The 25,518-nt window shown below is 40.8% G+C and overlaps 1 protein-coding gene across 1 annotated transcript in view; it reads left to right on the top strand.

The window, feature by feature from the left end:
- Nucleotides 1-25,518, top strand: part of caln2 (calneuron 2) — a 36,405-nt gene that overhangs the window by 6,015 nt on the left and 4,872 nt on the right. The window contains exons 2-5 of the mRNA XM_085174561.1: nucleotides 249-373; nucleotides 5,028-5,171; nucleotides 7,041-7,153; nucleotides 23,023-23,176. Coding sequence (XP_085030687.1) covers nucleotides 256-373; nucleotides 5,028-5,171; nucleotides 7,041-7,153; nucleotides 23,023-23,176 — 529 coding nt within the window. The 5' untranslated portion in view covers nucleotides 249-255. The remainder of the gene's footprint in view (nucleotides 1-248; nucleotides 374-5,027; nucleotides 5,172-7,040; nucleotides 7,154-23,022; nucleotides 23,177-25,518) is intronic.

Raw genomic sequence — 25,518 nt, 5'->3', positions numbered from 1 at the left:
TGGAATATTTTCTGTGACTCCATTGAATTATAATGTGATTACATAATTTGTCACTGCGATTCTGAAAGGAGGAGACTGGAATGAACATTAGAAGTGTGGAAGGAACAATGTTGCCTCAGCAGGAGCTCGTGTTTCTAAAAAAGGGCTCATGACTGCTTAGACTACCCATGCTTTGCCACACATTCTCACCTCATTCTTACCTGTGGCATGCATAGCTTATTTAGATTGTGTGTATGTGTGCTCTGCAGGGAGAAGATGCCATTCCACCATGTGCGGGCGGGCCTGCTCTATCCAGACAACTACCTGAGCAGCTCCCTGGCAGAGGGAAACGAATCCTTCCAGCTAACCAGCCTCTCCACTGAGGAGCTGGGAGGTGAGTGTGCTGACAAAGGGAGCGAGAGAAGGGGGGAGTGTGTGGGGATGCAGAATGAAGTGTGAGGTACTAGCAATTAATGGTTCGCTGCCAGAACAATGCAGTTACACTGCTCCAAGTCTCCAGGGGAAAAGTTTTTCCATTTAGCCACTTTGTCTGAGCTTGACTGGATTCATTGGTTTCCAATTATAGTGCTCAGGAAATAAAATCAATTCAATGGGCTCAGAAGGAAGCAGTGTCTGACAGAATGTATATATGACCAGTTGATACTGGTATGGTAATTTAAGTTTTCAATTCAAATTCATCTTCCATGAAAATTGATGTTATGTGTTCGCACCAAAGGCTTTGATGTGGCAAATAGATTCTTGGAAAGCAACGCTACACATTAATAATTTGAGCTAAAATACACCTTTTTGTAATGTTTGTGTGTGTAAATAACCAGAAAAAGACTATTTTAAGGAGGTTTATTTTTGCAGCTCTGACCAATAGTTTTATCAGTTAAGATATTAATCTACTACGAGGAATCTGGCAACATTACTAAAAAAAACATGGATTCAGTACAGCAACAGGCACAAGTGTTCCCTTTAAACTGGTTCACAGACTCTTTGTAAACAATTCCCCACAGTTAGTCAGATTTATAAGGACCATGAAAGAAAAGTGATAAAACTGCAACTCAGCCATGTTATAAACACAAGAATCAACATCTAACCCACTGTGAGACCCAAGTTTTATCTGTTTATTGCATCATGAAAACTAACTTTTTGAGTGTCTGGCTCATAAAGGTCTGATGAAGAGTAGGTTTTCATGGTGCAATAAATAGGAAAAACCCACAGCCTGCAATATGCAAGCTGTTTATTTTTCTCTAGTGAATGTTGGGTTGTTTCAGCCCAAGACTTGCCTCGACTCTTGTGTTGATGCGCATGTAACCGTATAAACATTCACCACAGTAGGAAGAAAGACTTCCTAAATCAAATTCGACATCCAAAATAAACAGTAGATGTGTCCTACAGGGTTGATAGTTATAGAGGTGCTAACTGCCAGTGCTGCTGGTAAATTAAATGGCAACTAATCTGACGTAATTATGCTTTTCTTTCCCGGCGATTACTTTGGTGAGTGAAGATTTATCTTTATTGTGCTTTAACCTGGGAAAACAAATAGGGTTTTCCTTTAAACTGGCCTTTACTGAATTTATACATCATGGGCACACTTCACTGAGTGCCAGCTTTTCTGCAGCAATCCAAAATCGTGCTGTGCATGCAGTACATCTGGGTCCTGATTTGATGTGATTGACCAGGTGTAAAAAACAAAGACTTCTTACCCTGTGGTTGTGCTTTGATATGAAACAAACAGCTAATCCTGCCATAGACCGAGGAATGAGAGCATGAGAGTTTGTCTCTGACTCTCTGACTGTGCCTGTTTGTTTGTGCTTATACATGTGGCCCATTGTAGCTTGCTCGAATGAGCTTTGGTATGAAGTACTTTGTAGTATAAATCTTTTAATCCAGCATCCCTTGTGCACAACTAAACTCAACCCAGTTCAATAAAACAGTTGCTTTACTGCGAGCAGAGCGGGTACAGTAAAACGTCTCATCATCATTAGTCTGGTTGGCCTCTGTCTGTGTCTTGTTAGTCAAGGGCAGTAAGAACGTGAAAGTAGTCTGGCCGTGTGTAGAGCTTTTATATAAATTGAATCTGGACTCTTAGGTTCCAGACATCCTGATGTGGTCTTATCTAGTGCCTGTCAGCTACAGCTTCGTTGTAAGCAATGGGACTGTTTGATGTGGACCAAATATCAGTGGTATATGCTGCCAGCATTTGAAAACTCCTAATCCCACTTCAGAGAGATGCTGAAGGTTCTTCTAGGATCATCTGTTAGTGCAGATAGAAAGCTAGTTAATCACCCCTGTGTAGATCCCTCCTATCATTTCTCTAGTTTTAAGGCATTTCATCAATCACATCAAGAACATGTATAGTCCTGGGGGTTGACCACATAATACCGAGTCATGCACAGGCAGGGTTGGAGCCTAACACACGAACACACGCAGGCATTTCACAGTAATATATCAGGGACTAGCTCATTTGTACCCTGTTGAAAATCTACTCTTCGCTGTGGAGCTGCATACAAATACATTTCACTTTGTTTTGGGAGGCCGCACATTCACCCGCATTCCCAATCCCTCGCCTCTGTTTCTCACTTTATTTTGTTGGGGGAGGCAGTGGCATGGTGCTTGAGTCTAGTTATCAGCCGTAGGGGATATTTACAGGCTTAGGCGGGGGCTGTGACTGAACTTCAGCTCTCACGCAACTGACAGTGAAAAGACAGGCATAGGAGACAGATCTGAGGCTGACTTAATACACAAAGGAAGGAAGGAGCTGCATGTCAGGATAAGAATATTAATGACACGAGGCCTGAGAGAGACACAGAGAGATGAACTTCATGTAAAATTCATTGTTTAAGGTTGGAAAGGGATTAGTCTTTGGCAAATTGTGTTTTTGATTGTCTTCCTTCTGTAAAGATTTGCAGAATGCTAGGTGAAATGGCACCCGCTCCGACCCCTGAAGCAAAAAAAGATCCGCAACGCACTGAATGCTTGCTCGCTAAAAGATATTAGATAAAGTCCTGCAAAGCTTGTACCACTTCTGTCGTCTTTATTGCGTCGTTGAGTTCGACCCCTAACTCCAAATCAGAGCTCCCTCCTCTTCTCAGACAGCGCTAACTGATTGACAGGTAATTAGCCCCGAGACTGACCAACGTATTTTGTAAGACGGTCCTCGGAGGTTTGAGTAATTCTGCTGCATGAAAAGATAGATGCCTTGCAAGCACAAGATGCCTTGTTTACTTACAATTTGAAGATAGAAGTAAGCCTTTTATGTGGGAGGAGAGAGTCGGAAATGCTCTTGGCAGTTCTTGTGGTGATTGTGCTGCGTGGAGGGATTGGGACAGTTCCCTCGGGGTTTGTAAAATACAATAAGTACACAAAGATGTAAAAGAGCAAGAACAGGGAGAGAGGGACGAAGGGAGCGAGGGCGGGAGATCTCTCTCACCTTGATTTGTCTGTGGCACTTCCAGTTAATGGGGAAGCCTGTTATCAACACCAGGGAAGCACCTTTCAGCACCAGCTACAAACCTGCTAAATCCTGTTAATGATTAATTTCTTTCCCATGGATTAGTCCATCTCCCTGACACCATCTGATGACTCACTGTTGCATTTTTAGGTTTTCATTTTATGAGGCTGGAGACGGTATGAACATTGTTGTTAAATCAAACCAGAGAGCGGGTTGTTTGCAATTGCCCTCAGATTTAAAACATTGAAATGTATTTTAGTTTCCCTGACAACATTTCAAATAAGTCACATGACTTTGACCTGCGATTAAAATGATTAGCATTAATTTTGGCACAGAAATTGTTGGGTTAAATTATATATATATATATATATATATATATATATATATATATATATATATATATATATACATATATATATATATATATATGTATATATATATATATATATATATATATATATATATATATATATATATATATATATAGATAGATAGATAGATAGATAGATAGATAGATAGATAGATTTTTTTTTTTCATTTGGACTTTGTTTTTGTCTCTATAAACTCTCAATAATTTTCTGTCCTGCCACTTCATGTCCATCAGCTAGCAGCTAATTTGTCTGTCTGCTGTTTGGAGCTGAGCAGGTTGTGCACAAAGAGGTCAAGGAAGCCTTTTAGCTCATTCATCCAAATGACCAGTGAGCCCATGCCATACAAAACCTTCATTGTATGTTTATCCATTCATTCATTTGTCTGGAATTCACAAGAATCGCTGCTCCTCCTGCAGCGTTGCTCAAAATTTAATCACACTTAAACACAATGATAACCTATTTTGCTCAAGGTCAAGGTCATATTTGTTGTTTTACAGCCAATAACCTGTGAGATGTGGTAGATTGTGAGGTGGGAAGCTACGATGCAGAAAACAGCTGCATCATGCAGCAGCATGTGAGACTGAATGCAAACAGTCACGCTTAAGGCTGGAAATTCAAAAATGTGAGCAGAAACTCTATAGAGCTGAGAGGAACTGACTGTCACTCGTTGTGACCCATTTAACGTACAAGTAGGCATTTGATCGATTGCTGATGTGAAAAATATTGATGTTCGCCACTATTTTGTGGTTCGTGGTAATCTTGTTTAATGAACAATCCGTGCAGTTCAGCTCCTAGACGTTTAATCGACACCATGCTGCTTTGTTCCCAGAGACAGAAACAATTACTATTAATGCAATTGCATTTTGCGTATCAATCAAAGTAACTTAAATATGAATGAATTAATGTAAATGAATAAAACAAAACATAATTTAATATAAACACAAGAAAGAGAAGGTTTGGGAAATGCCAATAAAGAGATTTCACTGGTTGTTTCGGTTTCCAGCTTATAACATAAATTAAGAAGTTTGCAACTTTATTCCCAACTAACCAGAAACCAACACAGTGGCCTCAACAAGATAAATATTTACAGAGAGTTTTATCTATGATAAGTGTGTAGGTTTAACTTTTTAAACATGTGTCTTATCGCCTCAAACAAGATAAAGAAGCTGAGAGACTGACAGTGATGCACAGCGATGTGTTGTATGTTTGCTGCACAGAGATCCGTGAGGCGTTCCGTGTTCTGGATCGTGATGGGAATGGTTTCATCTCCAAACAGGAGCTGGGCATGGCCATGCGTTCCCTGGGTTACATGCCCAGTGAAGTGGAGCTAGCCATCATCATGCAGAGACTGGACATGGATGGTAAGATGCTACATAAGGACACACTCTTGGGTGCATGCATGGAGCAGCAAACCATGCATTTTCACATATGCAAAACACAGAGTGCAACTCTGCGTGTGCGACTGTTTTACATAAAATATTTGTGTTTATATTGGAATAAAAAATGGTGAAATGTTATCCTTTTAGAGAGAAGCTTATCATTATGTTTAAATGTGTTGCATTTTTAATGAAGTGTAAATGACTTAAGTAATGCAGTCTTGCAGAACTTAATTCCTCTTTCACTTGCTTGAGGCTAAAAAGGGGTTTTAGTTTTAGTTACAGTGTCCTTCAAACTTTGAAGTGCCTAAATGGCAGCAGGTGGTCACTTATCTAAAATTAATTCACCTGGAGACGACAGAGAGAGAACCTGCCTCCTCCTTAAACTCCTGCTTTGCTTGTAAATTCTCAGAGGGCCGCAATTTCTCATCAGCAGTCCCTGAATCACAAACCAGCTAGTCAGTCTTTCAGCCGGTTCTTATCAGCCTGCTGTTGATTTCACGGCTCGCTGTAAATATCAAAGGTCAAAGCTAGAAGTTTTTTGCTTTGGCTTCCATGAGCAGCTTGAGAGCAGCGCTGCCATTTGTTCTGCTGAGAGACAGAATCTCTTTTAAAATCCTTTACCCCTGACTGCTATCATCCCCATGTCACCGCTCATAAAGCACTGAAAGGCAAAATTATTTTAAGAATGAGAAATTTTATAAGGTGTCAGAAAACCTGCGCAGTTCTTCGGATGTATTTTATATGTATAATTAAATCAGTTCTTAAGCATTCTTGATCCTCTGATATCTGGCATTATCCTTTTCCCTCAGCTTTAGGCAAATAGTCTTAAGAAAATAAGATTATTCTATATTATGTTAATTCAATTTTTTTTTGAGAAGCTGTAGTCAGGCTTTGGAACCAAGCTGATGCTCTTTCATGTGCGCAGTATCCTATAATACAAGATAATGGTTTATTTTATGGGTCTGTAATCTCCTAGTCATTTTTGAGAAATAATTTAAAAGTGATAATAAGACATTTACTGCAAAAAATGTAAGTATAGGAAGATATATTTTCTTCAGAAGAATGTCTTCATATACTGAAAACTTAATTTTGTATTCAACATACTGAATTGTTGGTGTGTTTATAGAACATTTTCAGGCTCTCTAGCGTTTTGTGTGAGTATTTTTTGAATCATTATTTCTATTATATCTTCCAAATTACAAATAATTTTCAGGAAGGAATAAAAAAAATAATTGACACACACAACAGTGTTCTCACACAACATTACCGCACCTTGTCCAGACTACTAATGCGTCTAATATGCTCCTTACGATAACACGTAATAAACCAAACATTAGATAACAATTTTAACTGGTCATAAAATCAATATTGGCAATATACAGTGTAATAAGTCTGGGTGTTTTATGGTGTTTACAATGTGCTGCCATAGTGCGTGTATTTATTCCACGGCGCGCTGCCTGTTGACTGTTATCTATAACAACATACGGCTGCAGAATACATAATGCAAGCACACGCAAAGTTGTCTCTTTAGAATTTAAATCTGCCAAATGATCCCTGAATTGTCACAAAAATCAGTCCCACAGACACACACAGGCACACACTCATGCAGGTCCACACATTGTATCCGAAAGGTGAATTAAGGCCGATGCTGCACGAGTGCTCGTCATGGATGAAAGCACACACCCATCTGTTGATCTGTCTCCTTTGTTTCTGGAAAGAAATTAACTTTGTCATAAAATGCATTATTTAACTCTGCTCTGCCATCCTTCCTGTCTCAGTATCTGATTGTTTTTTTGTGCTGGTCTGTCTCCTTGCTCCTCTTTTTCTGTGTGTGTGTTTGTCTACCTGCAGGGGACGGCCAGGTGGATTTTGAGGAGTTCATGACGATACTGGGGCCCAAGCTGCTGTCATCTGACAACAGAGAAGGATTTCTAGGCAACACCATTGACAACATCTTCTGGCAGGTGAGAGACAAAGCTTCCTCCTCCCAGCTGGTCAACAGTCTGTTGCTCATCACTCACTCTCCTCATCATTTATCAGTTCAATCCCTTATGCTTCCTCTTACTTCTTCCGCCTCACCTCTGACTATGTATTTTAACAGTCAGAACAACTCTTACATCTTTGAGAACAGCCCTAGTTTCTCCAAGAACTCTGCAGACACGCATAAAACATACACACATACACAAAATACACTCTCAGCCCCCCTACCTGCTTTTGCTGTTCCCTTGCATAGCTTTTTCCCCCTTTTTGGAGTCTTAAAGGAAAAGAGACCTGCTGAGAATTAAGTGTGTTTCTTTATGTATGTTTTTTGGAGATTTTTGGGCATGCATGTGTTTATCATTTACAGTGTTGCAGAGAGCATTATCATAATGAGGAGTTTGGGGATGTACTGTTCAAATTAGGCACCACAGTAAATAAAGCTCATTTGCATGTGCTTACTTTGTTTTTGAAAATTGTTGTAGACAGAAATTAGATTCTCTCTGAGTCTTTTTTCTGTGTCCCGTAGGTAAGACATGCAACAATAATGAAAAGTGCAAAGTTTTGACGTGTACGTGCGCTTTTGATGTGTAGGGAGGAGGCTGAGTGCGAGGACGGTTGGATGAGCACAGCGACAGTGCTCAGGAAGCTGTTCTGTGCTTTCCTTGAGTCAAATGAGAGGAGAAACATTTAAAGGGTGACTCATTGAAATGAAGAAGTGTGTGTGTGTGTGCCTTTCAGGTTACAAACACACACAGGGCCACATTTGCATTCTTCATCCTAGGTTTCAATGTTCAGTTACTTTAGACAATATAACTGGTGAAACAACGAACCATTCACGCGCATTCACAAAACAAAGAAAATTCTTGCAAAAAACAACAACCAAAAAAAAGGCCATTTTTAAAACGAGGAATGCTGTGTGAAACAGAACACCTTTTATAAATGAGACACGCTGAATCTCTGACAAATAGATGGAGCAAGACAGACAGTGTGCAAGCCAGAGAGGCTGAAAGAGATGACAGAATAGAGAGAAGAGCTGGACAATAAGCGGGGATGGGGAGTTTGTGGGGGTGGTGTGGGGGGATGCCCCACATAAAGATATCGGAGTACAAAGGATATGCACACAAGAAAAAAAAAGGGGGGGGGGGGGGGTGAGAGAAACTGTGATTCATGAAGGTCGCAGACAGTGTGCATCTCAAGGGTGATTTGAAATGTTCACCTCACAAAAACAGGAAGAAGAGATGGGGGGAAATGACAGTAGAGTCAAGAAGCACAAGGGGGAGAATGGAGCAAAACAATGTAGGAAAAGCAAGGGGAGATTTTGTGTGTGTGTTTGTGAGCCTGTTTATTTTCCACAGACCTCAGTGGGAGATGGGAAAAGAGGCAGAGTCATCATGTTGAGAGAGATGGAAGAGGTCCGCCATGATGGATACATTGTGATGGGCCATAATGACTCAGTTCAGTATGTTCGAATAATATCTGCGCAGTGAGAGATGCATGATGGTTTCACTGGGGAGAGTGGAACTGCCGTGCGTACCTGTTTATGTGTGTGTGTTTATTGACTTGTGCGCAGTCGTGTGATTCTGCGTCCTTTTTGTTTGGTGTACCTCTGAAAAAACTCCTCTGGTTCACTGTTGATTTTCCACTGTAGCGTGGTGCGAGTGCGATCTCACTGAGCTTTAGATATCTGCTTTGAAAAACTCCCGAATCAAGTTACCGCATTCGCTCTGACAGCCAGTAAATTAGATTTGAGAAAGCTAGCACCCACTCTTCCATTGCAAATTAAGCTGCAGCACCTAAAGACAGTCGCTTACAAACAACAGTTTTTAAACCAATATCTTAACAGTGTTTATAGCTTATGAGAAATATGTTTATGCTGAGAGAGTGGGAAGGAGGTCTGTGGGATCGCCATCGTGTTATGATTGTGGCCAGCCTTTCATTACATTTATTTGGCAGACATGTTTTGTCCTAATGGGCTTCCACATTTTTCCAAAACATGCCCGGAGCATTTCCTGGATTCATCTTCACAGGCACAACATGCAGACAGGAGGAATCGGGCATTGAACCAACCCAACATTTAAAGGCCAGCCTGCTCAACCACCTGAGCTACTCCTGCCACCAAACCATGTATAGTGTGATGTTACAGTGATGAGAGGACCCAAACACTGGCCACCAGAGTAGAAAGCCCAAACCTGTAATGAGGCATGCAAGGTTTATGAGCCAGTGGGGCAACCAGAGTAGGCAGGGAGCAGGCAAAAGAGACAAAAATATCACAGATATTGAAGTTTGAAGCGAAAATCCAAGAACAGACAAAGAGTCATACATGGAGGAACACAAGCAATAATCCAAACAAGAAATCATGCGGAACTGGAGCAAAAAGAGGAGCTACAAACCTTGACTGCAGTTTATAAAAAGAAGATTAAGTAGGAAAGAAAAGGTAATCGAGAGCACAGAAAGGAACAATTAGATTATTCATTAGAGGTAAAGGGTTAAATGAAACAAAACGATTTTTTAAGTGACTTATTTTAAAACATCATGTTTTATTAAAAATAAAAAAACAGCATCTCAAATTGTGTATTGCTATACTTATACTTGCTATACATGTAGTTGTAACTTCACTATCAATTATAGCTGATGAGCCCAACAGCTTTCAGAAAGCAGCATCGTATGTCATCAAAATCTGTCAGCAGGTTCTTTCCAGGCATTGCAGGTAAAATGTGCTGTAGCCTTGTTTTTGTTTTCACTGTGGAAGAATTATATGTGCAAATGTTTGCCACAATTGTCAAATTGTTGTGTTTGGTACTGAAGTCAAATGTTGCACATGTTGTTTTTGGTAGGTACATGTCAAAATTCAAGTTGTACAAAAATAATTAGGTAGTGTGTATCGCAGCTGACATACAGAATAATATGTGTAATAATAAGTGTTACTTAACACTCCTGCAAATCTTCAAGAGACTGAACTTGGTTCTACTTTGCTGTAGTAAAATTTACACTTCAGCAGGGCAAACTTCAGAGCTGTGTAGATATCCATAAGTTGTGTTTGTAGTAGAGATGGCACGATACCACTTTTTTATGTCCGATACCGATACCAATATCATAAATTTGGATATCTGCCGATACCGATATGAATCCGATATAGTGTTTTTTAATCAATAAAACTGTTTTTTAAATATCTTGCTGCATTTTGTATAAGTTCATACTCAAGTTTAAAAAACAACAACATTAAAGCTATTCTGTTATACCTGTATGCAAAAAAAAAATTTCATAGTTCAGCAATACTGATCAATCTAATAAACTTTAACCTACACCATCCTCCCTATTCTGGTATTTTAAAGAGTACTTAGCGTAAATATTAAGCAACCTAACTAATAGGGTTCCAACTCCCAGCACCAAAAAAAATAGGGAACCACCCCTCACGCTCCACCTCATGATGCTTAATCGACGTAATCAACCTTTATTTGATGCAGTGTGAAAAGAAAATGCACAGAAATCAATTATTTTTCAAGAAATATTAAATAGATTCAACATCTTTCTTTAACAGAATTGCAGACTGCACAGGTGGTGCCTAACCAAAGGAAAAAGTAGTAAAAAGTACTATAGCTTACTAGGATATATATTACTTACATATATATTATATAAAGTAATGGACTTCTATTCATTTTACATCAAATTAAAACTTTGGGTGTCAGATAATTATTTAATAAAAGCTAGACATTGAGAATAAGAAAGAAAAGTATGTCTTTGTCAGTGTTGGGTAAGTTACTTTAAAATAGTAACTTAGTTACATTACTAGTTACTTCTATCAAAAGTAACTCAGTTACTTCAAGTTACTCGTTACTTTCAAAGTAACTAGTTACTAGGGAAAGTAACTTTGGTTTTACTCAGAATTCTCTTGTTAATGTGTTGCTTCCACAACTTTGCCAGTCTTCTAGCTTGCTTACTTGCCACAAGTGCACTGTGCCACCTACCAATAGAAAGGAAAAGATAACGTGCATATTTCCACGAGAGAAATCCCACAACCGGACCATCATTGACTGCTGCCATGATTCTAGCCTACGTCACAGCGTCTTGTGCGCCTTTTACATCCAACACAAAAACTGCAGTCGTGGTGCTTTGATTGTACTCAGAACTCGGAAATTCTGCCTTCTAAATAGGAAGATGTAGGTAACACCAGACTGCAGATGAGCTGCATACAGGGCTGGACTGGGACAAAAAATCGGCTCGGGCATTTTGACTAGAGACCGGCCCACCATTATAGGAAAAATCATAAAGCCTTTGAATGAAAACAAACACTGTTGTGACAGTGATGTTCACTGTTTTGATGGTATATATGCATCAATCTATCAATCATTTGTTGTAAGATTCAGATAATTATTTTTTAAAAGATAGACATTTTAAATGAGAATAAGAAAGAAAAGTATTTCTTTGTGCCCCCCTCTCCCTGTTAATGCCCTACCTGGCCCCCCTGGCAAAACTTTGCTAGATCCGCACCTGCACAATTACCAGCTGTCAGCTACCTAAAAAGGATCCTGGGGTTATCTGTCTCTCAGAAACAGTTCATAACTTCCCTTCAACTCATTCATGTCACCTAAAAGGTAAAGCTGTTTCTCCATCACCTGTTCAGCTCTGATGATTCAGTAAGGACATCTCCTGGTTTCATCTGCATGTTTCCCTCTCACCAGATAACCAAACCGATATCATGACCAGCAGCTTTTTTGCAGCTGTGGCTCCAGCAAACATCAGCTGATACTACAAATTAATATTAAATAAATTCTAACAACAGCTGATCAAGCTTAAACGTGCTGCTGTTGTTTAGTGTGACATCCGCTGGTTTCCTCTTTCTGGCGCAAAGTGGGCGATAAACAAACAAGAGAGCCGATCAGCTGATCATTGATCAGTTTTCATGATTGAAGTAGAAACGGGAGAGAGAGGGGGAGAATGAAAGAAGAAGAGGCAGCTGTGCAGCAAAGACATAGAATAACTCCAGCTTTGTGCCTTTTTCATTGTAGCTGAATTACGGGACAAACGGTTCCTTTTCATCTCAATAAGAAACGTGTAATAATTTCTCTGAATACCAGACAGGACGGTTGGCAACTCTAATAACTTATGAACAAAATAAAGTTCAACATCATTAACTTCATAGCACCCACCCAGCTGTATAGAAACTCCGTCATGCTAGCTAGTACGCAGTAAAAGTCAGCACAACGAAAATAAACTCCACCTAAACTTGGTTTATATCTGACCCAGATAGACTGCAGGTCATAACTTCTTACCTGAAGTTCAGTTCACACTCGGACCGGCGGCCGCCTTGGGTCTCTTTTCCTTCTGCGTCCCCTTTCCCTCATCCACCTGCTGCCTCCACCACTTGCTAATGTTACAGAATCTGTGGAAGCTCCGCGATAGCCACCACACGAAGTAACGAGTAACGACCCTATCTAAATCCTAGTAACGACTAACGCGTTCCTGGTTTTGGCATAATAACTAGTTACCGTGCTCGTTACCACAATAGTAACGTAGTTACTGTAACGCGTTACTTAATAACGCGTTAGTCCCAACACTGGTCTTTGTGTCCCCTTTTCCCTGTTAATGCCCTATCGGCCCCCCTGGCTAAACTTTGCTAGATCCGCCCCTGCACAGTTACCAGCCGTCAGCTACATAGAAAAGGATCCTGGTGTAGAAAGTAATATTAAATAAATTCTAACAACAGCTTATCAAGCTTAAACGTGCTGCTGTTGTTCAGCCGCTGGTTTCCTCTTTCTGGCGCGAAGTGGGCAATAAACAAACAAGAGAGACGGAGTTGCGACAGAAAAGCCGATCAGCTGATCATTGATCAGTTTCATGATTGAAGTAGTAGCAGGAGAGGGAGGGAGAGAAGAGGCAGTCGCTCCATATATCAGTTGTTAAGCTTAACGCGGGAATGCTTTATAAACATTCAGAGATGAACTTACACACTTGCTTTACTTCTCTCTGGGATCACTTCCTCGGAGATGAAATGCGGGATTGCTAGCGAGGCTACAAATACACACAGCCGCTCTATCACGTGATGCATACTGCTCCGACATGCTACGGTTATGAGCTGAGTTACGCGGTGTCGCAAGTTTTGTGAGGTGCTTTTTTGATATTTAATGGATCGGATTACATTTTTTATTTTCTTCCGATATCCTATCCAGTAATTTACGTCAGTATCGGACCAATACCTATACGTAATATCGGATCAGTCCATCTCTAGTTTGTAGTATGTGAGTATCTAGCTAGCTTTACAGAAGAGGAGCAAGCATAAAGGGAGTAACATTTTTTAAGTGGCAGGCAATTTCAAATGCAACATTTCAAATGCAGCTCAAGAAATAACAGCAAATATACAGACTGTTTGTGCGCAGTTTGTCGCTCACCGTGTCTGTAGTTACTCTGTTTCCCAGCCAGAGAAAAAAGTTCTCTCAGAGATGGAGAACGATGTAAGAAAGACAGGGCAGGAGAGGAAGAAGAGAGGTTAGATTTAAAGGTAATGTAGTGAAGTAGATTTTGGGGTAGGATTTTACGTGATGTGCGCAAATGCAGCACTAACATCCACACCTTCCCAGCTGCTAATTAGAGGCCCTATAAGAAACAGCTGCGCTTCACTACCACATGGAGGTATTTGGCAGTCTTTTCCCATCCAAGGTGGCTGAGAGCATTAGGCAGCTAAGCACTGCAGCTCTGCTCATGAAAGCTGTTCATTTTAGTGTTGCCCTTTAGAAAGTGGATTGTGCCATACTGCTGCTGTCTAGTTCGGTTTTATTCTGTCTTGTTGTGGCCTGTTATCTTACAAACGTTTATGGACTGGCCTGGTTTTATGGTCTTTTACTCAGAATTATTTTCTATATTTTAAATCTTGCTTTTATAAAGTACTGTAACTTAGGGTGTATTTGTTTTGTCTTTTACTAATTTGTTTAAGGTTTTATGCTTTGTTTTGTTGCTTTAGTGGCGGTGCAGCCGCTTGTTGAGGGGCTAGGCACGAGTTGGAATCCCCTCCCTGCTGCATAAGAGTGTGCACACCGAGCATAGGTAGATTGCACCATTTAGATTTCAGTGTGAGTGACAGTGAGGTTTGCAGTGGAACTACACGGGTGAGTAATTGGTGGCACCCTGGAGCATTCCTCTCTGTAGGTTCGCTTCAGGAGGCACCTGAATAGTCACCCATCTACAATGTAGGCAGCAGAAAATATAACTATTTCCCTATTTGTGTCCTACATAAGAGATTCCAGCTAAGTACATTCAATAGATTTAGATTGGCATGACATTTCATTCTCATGTGCTGGTATTATTTTGTTTGTTTGTTTTTGTTTTAAACACAAGTGTCTGTGGTTCTACTTAAGTAAAGAAAGTGTGTACTTTAGCCACCTCTGGAGTCAGTGCCATTTAAAATACAAAAGATGAATTTTTACAGGGACCGCACTCATTCAAGTGAGTTTAATTCATTCAAGTCATGTAATCTGTCAAAGAGATGATTAATCTGTGTCAAATATAGCAAAGATTAGTGCGTTTTAAAAATGTTGTGTCCCTGCTTCCCCATATTTTAAAGTGCAGTGAGATTAAGTGGATTACTTTAACACGTGTTTGAAAAGTGACCAGCATGGTGCCTAGTGAGTTTCAGCAACTTTCAATTGAGAATTTTCTTATTTTCAGTTTTATTCCCTCACATACATCTGCAATTGATTTCTGTTCCAGTGGCTCTTGTTTATCTATTATTCATTTCTGGTTGACTGTAGCTTCTGCCTTTTTTAAGGCAAAAAACCAAAAACTTTACTTGAACTTGAAGATGACACCTAACTGTGACAGCACTGCTGTAAGACAGAAGAACTAGGTGGTGAGGGGGAAGCGTACAGAATAAAAGAAACATTGCTTTCGGGATGTCGCTCTGGGTGACTTTTTAGAGAAAGGGTCAGAAGACAAAGCAGGTGGACGAGTGACGAAACAAGCTTGTGTTGTTCGAGGGCAGGAGGATTAGTAAGGAAGGATGGCGTGTAAGCACCTGTTCCTCTGATTGATGTGTCCTGGCTCCTTCAATATGTCACCGGTCACTGCTCGCGATCCCCTGCTGCTTCTCTGTCAACCACTCACTCACATACAAACACACGCACACACACATTTCTATATGGAGAGAGACACAAATGACATATTTGAGCTCAGTCAGTGAAAGACAAAATGCTCTGACAGGAAAACTCTTGGTCTTCATTGTGTGTGTGTGTGGGGAGGGGGCATGTCAGTGTCCTTCAGAGACCTGGCAGGAGGAGAAATCACTCTGCTGGTTAGTAACAGGTACCACTGTGGATTTCACCCACTCGACAGACAGTCGGGAACATTGTACATTCTCCATGCTCCTGCCTCACCTGTCATGTCGTCTGTCCTGCGGCTGCAGTCTGAAGAGGTTTTCCTCCATTTCCTTGTATCTATTCAGTTTAGAGACAGCTATGGCAAGAAGGATAGCAGAAGTCAGGTAGCTCATGCCCTCCAACTGCTGCTACCAAACCCTATTTATTTGCCCTGGAGCACCACACAAGGCAGCATTATTCAGTTAAAAATCTAAACAGTAGGTTTTTTTATGCTAACTGCAAATTTAACAGAAGTCAAGACAATTTAGTTTCATAGACCAATATCACAAATTTGCCTGAGGGTACTTTACATTGCAGTCAGCTCCCTCTGTGAGTTTCATTGAAGTAAGAAAAAAAAATTCCCAACATGGAAAGAAATGAGAGAAAAATCAAGAAAAGCATCTGAAGGTGGGTCCCTGTTCCACTGTCAGCTTTTTGGATGGTGGAGTGACAGTTTTATTTAAGCCAGGAATTATGATTTGTTGTTGCAGTTTGTTTTTCAGCTCTGGCTAAGATGATTACAACTCAAACCCCTGCACTGAATCTTGTTTGTTGTGTCTTACAGCCCCTCTATCTTTACCCACTCCTGTCACTTTTGTCCTTTTGAAAATAAAAGTTGCTTTAGTTTCGTGTTTGCCAAATTGTGAATAATCTCCTATGGGTTGTTTTACCTTAGCTAACCAAATAAAAGCATCTGCATGCGTGTGTGTGTTTGTGTGTGTGAGAGAGAGAAAGAGAGAGATGGGGAGAAGAGGATGAGATAGAAACCCAGAGAGGGTGTCTGTCTGTGCAGTTTTGTGTCTGCAGTTATTTACTGCAGTGTCTCAAGTTTGCTTTCATTTGTGTGGGTTTGTGTGTGAGTATGCATCCAAATGCATGTTTCCATAATTAAAGCGTAAATCCCCAGGAAAGGCAAGACGAACAGTTGGATTGGAATCAATACACATTTGCAGAGCACAGAGAAGTGGACGTGCAAAATACATAAAGACCTGACACAATACCGTGTCCTTCTTATCATGTGTATCCATGCCTGTTCAAGGAAATTTCTATTAATGGGTCAATATATCAGTTATGATTCACGTTTTTCTTTTCTTGCAGTCTTGAGATCTGTTACAAATCAGAAAATCCACAAATTACACATAAAATTCCCCAAATTATTAGCTAAGATTTTTTTTTCTTTATCGTACCAAAAGGAATTAATTTTATGACACAGAATTTTGTTCCTTCTTAAAACAATTTTCAAATGTTCAGTGTAATCAAAGCACTAGCATTTAGGAACTTAGATAAAATACAAAACATGAGCACAGCGCTTAAATGCACAAAATAGAAACAGAAGCTTAAACAATCTTCATATTTGCAAATCATCTGAGATGCTCTTGTCCCTCTCTATCCACTGCTGGCATCGATCCTGATTTTGGGCCCAGTAATTTTGTGGTGCCATGCTGGTGCCATGCTGGTGCCGGCTTTTTGGCACCGTCTTTAGTCAGTGGAAATGTGTGGAACTGGTTTTAGATTGGACACTGGGAATGCATCCGTGGAAAAGAGAATGAGAATGAGACTGACATCAGCGGCTTCAGTAGTGGCCACGGCGGGAAAAAAACTACAAAAATCAAACTTCTTCTTCCTGTAATGTTTAGTTCTCAAATCCGTTCTCGGACCACTACTGAGCATCATGATGTTAAGGGAGAAAAAACTTCCAAAGAGAAATGCTGAAGAACACGACACATGATACAAAGGCAATTAGGCAGAGGAGAGGCTGACTAAACACATAAATGAAGGACAATTAGACACAGGTGACAGACAGCAGGGCAGGACAGGCAATGAAAGGAAGTGTAAGTATGACAAAATACAACAGGACACAGAAAAAAATAATAACAAAGACAAAGAATGATCTCAGAGTCAGGACAAGACTCACTAATACATCTCGAAAATGATGCTATAAAACAATTATTTTCTGACACAGAGTTTTAAAAAAAATTAATACCACTCTCATACAGTATCTGTCCAAATATGCTGTCACAGCTGTATTCACTAATGTCTGGAAATGGGAAAACCTCTAGTCTGACTCTGTCATTTGTGAGTTATACAAGCCTATATTTGGCAAAGGACTGTTCCCCCTTTGTTCCATATCACTGTGCAAACTATTGACTGGCTTTAGCATCATATTTAATGGACAGAGACGAGACTGCACATTGAAATTCCAGAAAAAAAGCAAATCAGTTTGTTTGTTTTTTCCCCAAAATGTGAAATTTGTCAATTAAACAAGAAATGGGCCTCAACTTCAAGGTTAAATTAATGGTCTGGAGCACAGGCTGTTGTTGATCAGGGACATCTAAACATTAGGGGTGCAACAATACTCGTATTGATATTGAACCGTTCGATACAGTGCTTTCGGTTTGGTACGCATATGTATCGAACAATACAAGATTTTTAATTTATTTTATCAACTTTCCTTCTGACGATGCTGTCTGTGTTGAGCGCTCAGTGGATCTGCACTCGACAGTGCAGCCTAGGCGGAGTAGTCGAACGCAGATTCACTGAGCGCAGGGCAAGCTACCGAGACAGAAGTTAAGCTCTCCTTGCAACATGGTAAATTGAACCTCCCCCACCCTAATTCAGATGTGGCATTTGGAACTATTTTGGTTTTCATGTGAAGTATGACCCTGAAGGTAAGCCTGTCATGGACTAAAGTAAAACAGTATGTCGGATGTGCCACGCAATGCTCAATTACATGGGTGGGAACTACTGCGTTAGCGCAGTTAGCTCGTTAACGTGTTGGCCGTCCAGCCCCACACACGGGGCGATCCAAGGTAGCTCGTTAACGGAGATTTGGCGTGTTGTGGCGTTAATGTCATTTCAACGATATTAACCCTGACAGCACTAGTGGGAACACAATGAATATGACTGCACATTTACTGCAACATCATCCTAGTGCAAAGACAAGTGGAAGCAGACAAAAACAACAAGCACGCATGCTACAAACTTTACCCGAGTCATTTAGACAGCCGTTAGCACATGATTCTCCTTATGGGGACCTGATATGTTTAATATGCTGCTGAGAATATAGCCCAGAAGAAGCGTATAGTATAGCTTTTATTTTGGAAAGAGCCGTTTCTCTGTAATAAACTCTCTTTTCCAAAGATGAGTGATTTCTCGATCAGGTAGATTTATTTTTTTATTACTTTGTTGTTTCAGCAACATTAAATTTAAAAACTGTACTTTTGAGTTAAAATATATATTTATAATTTTAATAAATGACAAATTAAAAAGGCATGAACATTTTTTTGTATCGAAAAAATATTAAACCATGACACCAAAGTATTGAACCGAACCATGAATTTTGTGTATCGTTGCACCCCTACTAAACATGTGTGTATATACTAGTCATTTATTACAGTTGGGGCTCCTCAGGTTTGCGATTAGGGCACTCTCTAGCATAGTGACCCCTTTCTCTACATGCATAGCATTTCTCCTTTCTTCTGGAGAAATGCTTAGCGTGTACCCACCTAAGTCCCCGCGGGCCTTCACCTAGAATATAAATCGCACTGCCGGGAGCGAATTCTTGCATGAATGTGTCGTCTCCCTGTGAGGCAGTCTTACTTGCTCGGGAACTCATGATAACAACAACAACCATGTCACAGACCACACCTGCTCCGCAGTCATTCACACAAACACAACAACAATCTTTTGGGACTAGGGTTGCCAACCGTCCCTTAAAAAACGGAATCGTCCCGTATTTAGAAACAAAAGTACACGTCCCGTATTGAGCTGAAAAGGGACGCACTTTGTCCCGTAATACAGTGAGAATCAAAAGTAGTCTATAAGTTTTAATGTAATTAACGCTTTGTTTGAAAACATAATTCCCAGCCCCTCTCCTGCTTTGTGACCAATGAGCTGACAGCACACTTATGACAATTTGAGTATGACAATTCAGATTACTGCTCATCTCATTGGTTGAGGAAAGGTCGCTTGCGGAGAAAATACCGGAAGACAACAGATGACTACAACAAAAAGCATGGCCAACAGGGAAACAAACGCCGACACTGCGGTGCAAGTCTCAGACGACAGTACACCTGAAGCTGGGCAAACACTGTGCGATTTTCAAACTGCACGATTGGCTCGCATGGGTTATAAGTTCGTAGGTCACGATGCGGGGTCTCACACTATACCGCCCGATGCTCTGATGCGACCTGAGTGCTCACACTGTGCCTCCATAAAATGAAGGTTTTAGGTAGAAAATCTGAAAATCTGTCGCTCGCTCTCCCTCTCTGTCTTTCACTCACACAGACACACACCACCATCAACTTTGCTAAATTGCTAATGAAAAACACTGATCAGGCAGCTGCGATTGAGCAGCAATGTAAATCCAACTATTTTCACGGTTGTTGTGGTCGTGATAATTTGGTGATGCCACATCGAAAAGGCTCGGATGAGCTTTCCAAAGTTCTACAAGTTGTGCCTCCATCGCTTGTGTCCAGATCACACGCTGCACAGCCGTACTGCTCCGTCTTTTTCACCGACGTTTACGTGTTTGCGCGTGAGCAGTGTGAGCGGCTGCGGTGACACCCTCACGAGCGATTGATGATCGGGAGCTGGTCGTGAGGTGTTAATCGCTTCTCGTTACCCCACGTATACTACACGATGCACGATGAAGGCCAAAATCCGTCCGATCACCAAATCGGTCGCACGACTCAAAAATCGGCTCAAAATGGGCCACAAATCGCACAGTGTAAGCCCAGCATTAGACCAGCATTAGACCAGCAATGTTTGTTCCTCTCAGAGAAAGAAAAAAAGGCTGCAAAAGTACAGGGAAGAATGGGAAAAGGAAAACACCTGGCTGGAAAAGTGCACCATAACACCTATAAAGCGCACTGCACTGTGTGCCGGCGCACTTTTTCCACAGGCATGCTTCTAATGGTGGGCACATGAAGAACATGAGGGGCGTGAAAGCTCGGGGAACCCTTAACCAATTTTTGTCCACCAGGCCACGGCAGAAGCAGATATGGTATGTAAACACTGGTTTGTTTGTTTTTAAACCCTCTGGTTAAGGTTAAAATGGGCATGTGCAGTGAATATCAGCGCTATGTGGCCAGAAGTGTGATAATATAATTTATTTTGTGTAATAAACAACTGCAAGGATATATGATTACAACAAATAGATGAGTAATACATAAAAGTAATACATAGATGAATAATGATGATGAGTTATGATGCCTAATCATGGGAACAAGTGGGTTTACAAACGGGAGCAAAAGCTGAAATAATGCCTCTACTGAAGCCAATGGCACTAAATGCACTAAATGTGCACTGTTACAAGAATATTTTTCTTTCTATTGTTTTCTATTAATTTATATAATTTTAAGTTAAGTAGGACAGAGTTCTTTTAAAGAAAGATTTACTTTTATTCTCAAAAGTTAAGCATGACGGGCTTCTGTTTAAGAAAGAGACCTGTTTTATTGTGTTAATGTTGTCATAAATCAAATTCAAGTCAAATGGTTAAAAAAATAATTTCACACACAAAAAAAAAAAGGGCTAAAAAATTCACCACACTGGGAAGGGTGAAGACAACTGGGTCGCCCGGCCCTGGCCACGAGGTGTCCCTTATTTATTTCTCAGGGAGTTGGCAACCCTATTTGGGACCCTAACCCAGTCGCGCGACTCAAACCCCAGTGAAGGGACGCTCGGGACACAAACCCAGGGCGATTTTAAAACTGGACATGCACCGGACGCTTGGGTCCTTGGGCGATTTTACCAAAACCTCTCTTTCGGGACCCTAACCCAGTTCTGGGACCCTAACCCAGTTCTGCGGTTATAGAGTCGCTCTCTCAACTTACTCGCCGTTGCTTAGCGTGTAATACTAGCCTCGAATCCCGTCAGTCGCCACTCATTGAGGAGGAGAAAAAAAAAACAGACAGCTAATCCACCGGCCTGATGACAAATTCTCACGTCTCGGGACTTTACTACAGGAACTTCTCTAAGTCCTGGCTGACGTCAGTCTTTCAGCGTGTCTCTTCTCCCCTCTGTGAATGTCGGCTCCAGGACTCCGGCTCGGAGTACCAATTAATGATAGGTTTGTAGCATAAACCTATTCGCTGGAACGTTCAAGACAATTCTACTACACAGCAAAAGCAAGACCCGAGTAGGCAAAGTTCTTTATGTTTCTCGTGCACGGGAGAGAACTGGACAAACGCCGTTCCTTCGCTTGACCCCTGTAACACTGCTCTTTGACGTCTACATACGCATTGTGTAAGTGTGTGTGTGTGTGTGGGGGGGGGTCAGAGTGTGACCCCATAAACGACTTCCCTAAACCTGCTGGTCTGGAAGTCCAGCAGTTCATCTAAAAAAAGGCACTTAAGAGTAAAACAGATATAGATGTGTTTGCTATACCATATACCAGCAAGAAAAGATACAACCTTGCTCATGATCCCAAGAGGTGTGTGATCTATGCCAGAACACTCTGGAGAGGAGTGAACGCACCCCCCTCTTCATGCTACACAGAGTTGTTACAGACCTCCTAGGATGAGACATTCTTTTAATCTACAAATGATTATATACTTCTAAGCATATATGACTAGATATTTCTAAGTATAAATGACAATCAACAATACAAATCTAACAGTCATGCTTCTAAAATCATTTATAAGCCCTCCCTCCCCTTTTCATTCAACATCTGTGGTTTTCCCTAAAGTCATTAGTCATAAAGCACACTGGTTTTAGTATTTCAGCGTATAGTGAGCAAGTCAGTAAAGCAAGAGCAGGATTATCTTTCCCTCGTTAAAATGAGCATCTCTTCTTCACAAACGCAACTCTTTTACTTTTTTACCACCATTGTCTGCCAGTTCTGTTTTCTCCATCTGTCTCCCACTACTTCACACATCTCCCTTTTCTTTGACCTCATCGTGCCTTCCTGTTTTCTTATCTCGGTGTCTCTCTCTTCCTTTCTCCATCAAACCCTTCTTTTCTTCGTCTTCACCATGCCTGCCTCTCTGTGTCCATCTGCCGTGCTAAACCAAGCGACTGATTGTATTTCAGGCAGTCAGTGAGGTAAATAATCTAGGCCTGCATGCTGGGCTTGAGGGATATGTCCATGAGTATCCCTGGATTGAGCCCCTGGGAGGTTGGGGGGTAGAATAGATGTTGGACAGAGGCAAAGATTAAGACTTCAAGTCATGGATATTTGATACCCTTATTAATAATATGAAACAATTACACAAAACGACCACCTACATGGAAGCCAACATGCCAGTTTCTCCGCCTATACATGTGAACAGGAAAAACAGGATTATATCATGACTCACGCACCAAAAATAGCTCCAGTTTTCTTTACATTACAACTGACACAGTTCCTACCTACATACTGTATCCCTGCATTACGCTGTTGACTAATTAAAAATATATTCATATATAGCGTCATTTCCTACACATTCATTCTTCTATATTTATCTGCCCTCATGAAGTCGGCCTGTGTTTGACTGTGTATCTGCATTGATTGCTGTGTGCCCCTGCAGTTCGACATGCAGCAGCTGTCTCTGGATGAGCTGAAGCAGGTGCTGTTCCACGCCTTCCGGGACCACCTGACAATGAAGGACATAGAGAACATTATCATCACTGAGGAGGAGAGCCTCAATGAAACCTCAGGGAACTGCCCTGAGTATGAGGGAGGTGAGGAAGCAGTTCTCGTGGAAACTTTGTTGGTATAAAAAGGTGTTTTGGGCAGTAAACAGTAATCTCTTAATGATTCAAATAACAACATGCACTATGCTTATTTGAACTGATTAAACAATCAAAAGTACACATATTTGTTTTTTTGCCAAGAGCCTGGTGAGTAGATCAATATCACTTTTATTTCTGTGTGCTATGAAGCTACAGCCAAGAGGCAATTAGACAAGAAGCAGGGGGAAACCAGTTTCTTTCTCTCTCCGCTTCTCTGGATTATCCCTGGTGGCTGTTTATGAGAGATAATCAACCAATCAGAGCTCAGGAGGATGAAAATTAGGGCATCATCTTCCTGCATTGCTAACTAGCCATATTCATTAAAAATGGAAAGAAAAAAACATGGTCAGCATGTATAAGATCGGGACATCTGTACAAGTTGCTGTAAGCTAACTTAATGACTTGTTTCTTCAGTGACTGTGGAAAAATCTTCACCAAAAATGCCTGTAGCAAGACAGATAAGGCAGCTGCTACTTATTGTTTTGGACAAAACTAAATCATACCTCTGGCCAACTTGACCACAGTTAAATGGATGAGTAAATGGTAAATGGACTGGTTCTTATATAGCGCTTTTCTACTCTTCTGAGCACTCAAAGCGCTTTACACAACTTGTGCATTCACCCATTCACACCCATTCGCACAAGCACATTGATCTAAGTGCATTCTAAGTAACATTCACACACATTCATACTCCGATGGATGCATCGGAGAGCAATTTGGGGTTAATATCTTGCCCAAGGATATTTGGCATGCAGACTAGGGGAAGCCAGGAATCAAACCACCAACCTTCCGATCAGTAGATGACCTGCTCTACCACCTGAGCTACAGCCACCCCATGACGAGTAAACGGAGTAAAAAAGAAATGCGATTTCACTTTGGCAGCTAACCTGGTTCTCTGCAAAGAATAATACCCAAAAAGCCTCTAACACTCACAGTTTGGTGTGTTTTGTTTTGGGGGGTTTTCTGCCTTTTATAAGTACACAAAATGGAGCGGTTAAGCTGCAGAACACTGTGTGTTGTCTTCCTCAAGTCTGCTTGGCAAACTCAGTAAAACGTCTCAAGCAAATAATTAAAGCACACGATAATACTCATAACTATTTGCCATGACACCACAAATAGCTGTATTTACAGTTTAGGTGTGGAGTTTTGTAGAGTGCCAGGCTAGCTCTCTGATTCCAGACTTTTTTGCTATGGTGAGCTTTATGCCTTCATACTCGAGGCACAGGCACGAGTCGTCTGATCTCAGCAGTGCGTAAGAAAATAAGCAGCACTTCAAACATTATACTAGCCATTTACCATCAGCAAAGGATTATTGCGGTGATCAGTTCTCTTACAGGAGCCCTCGTGTACACTTTACCTGCACAGAGTCATTGTTTTTGTTTTTCTGCTTGTCTAGTCAGACATGATCTTGACAGCTGCCCTGGTTTCATTTTGACTATGTCTAGAGAGAGCCACTGATGCAAGTGTTGTGCTGTCAGCCAGCTTATCATTGTCTACAAACCAAACCAAGGACTGAATCATGGACTGTATGTGAGCTTTTGGCTGATGTGGAAGTGCTTAAGCCAAAAGAAGGTTAACTCCTCTGACTGCAAAGACAGGTTTGACTGTACAGATAGTCGACAGCAACAAGTAAAATGCTAAAACTTTTTTCCTTTCTGGGTCCCCTTTTCTTTTCTTTTTTAGAGGCAAACACATTTGTCCCTAAACTTTTTCCACTTCTTCGTATACTTCCTCACATCAGTTCCAATAGTTTAAACAATCTCCCTTCAGCATCAGTCCTTATACTGATGCTTTGATTATTTTTTCCTTATATTAAGACAATGATTTTTAGTTTCTCATTAATAAATTCAGAAATGCACTGGAGCAATCGACGGTAGTGGACAGGCCAATCAGAATAGTTGTGATCTGCCTCAACACAACATGGAGTTTGACCTCTGTTGAGTGTATAATTTCAGCCATTGGGTTTGAATCATATTAAACATAGCAGAGTATAACTTAAGGTGGACCTTCCTCGTGTCCAGGTCCTTAGTATCTTTTAATTTCTGAGTCAGATCATCCTCGAGTTTGTTTTCAAAAACCAATATGGTAGTGGTGAAAATACTGAGCTTGCTTTAAATAAAGTCTTTTGACTGAATCAAAACAACTTCAACAAATGGGTGAATGTGCTATGGGACTTGACTGGGAGTCATGATGTGCCAGAGCAAACCAGTGGTTCACGAGAAATAAAGTTAAGAGAAATGAAAAGTCTGAGGAAAGGAGAAAACTTAGTGCTACTGGAACAAAGTGGAAAC

The sequence above is a fragment of the Neolamprologus multifasciatus genome, chromosome 10 (genome assembly GCF_963576455.1).
Source record: "Neolamprologus multifasciatus chromosome 10, fNeoMul1.2, whole genome shotgun sequence".
Lineage (NCBI taxonomy): Eukaryota > Metazoa > Chordata > Actinopteri > Cichliformes > Cichlidae > Neolamprologus > Neolamprologus multifasciatus.
This window is presented reverse-complemented; position numbering and strand designations above follow the sequence as displayed.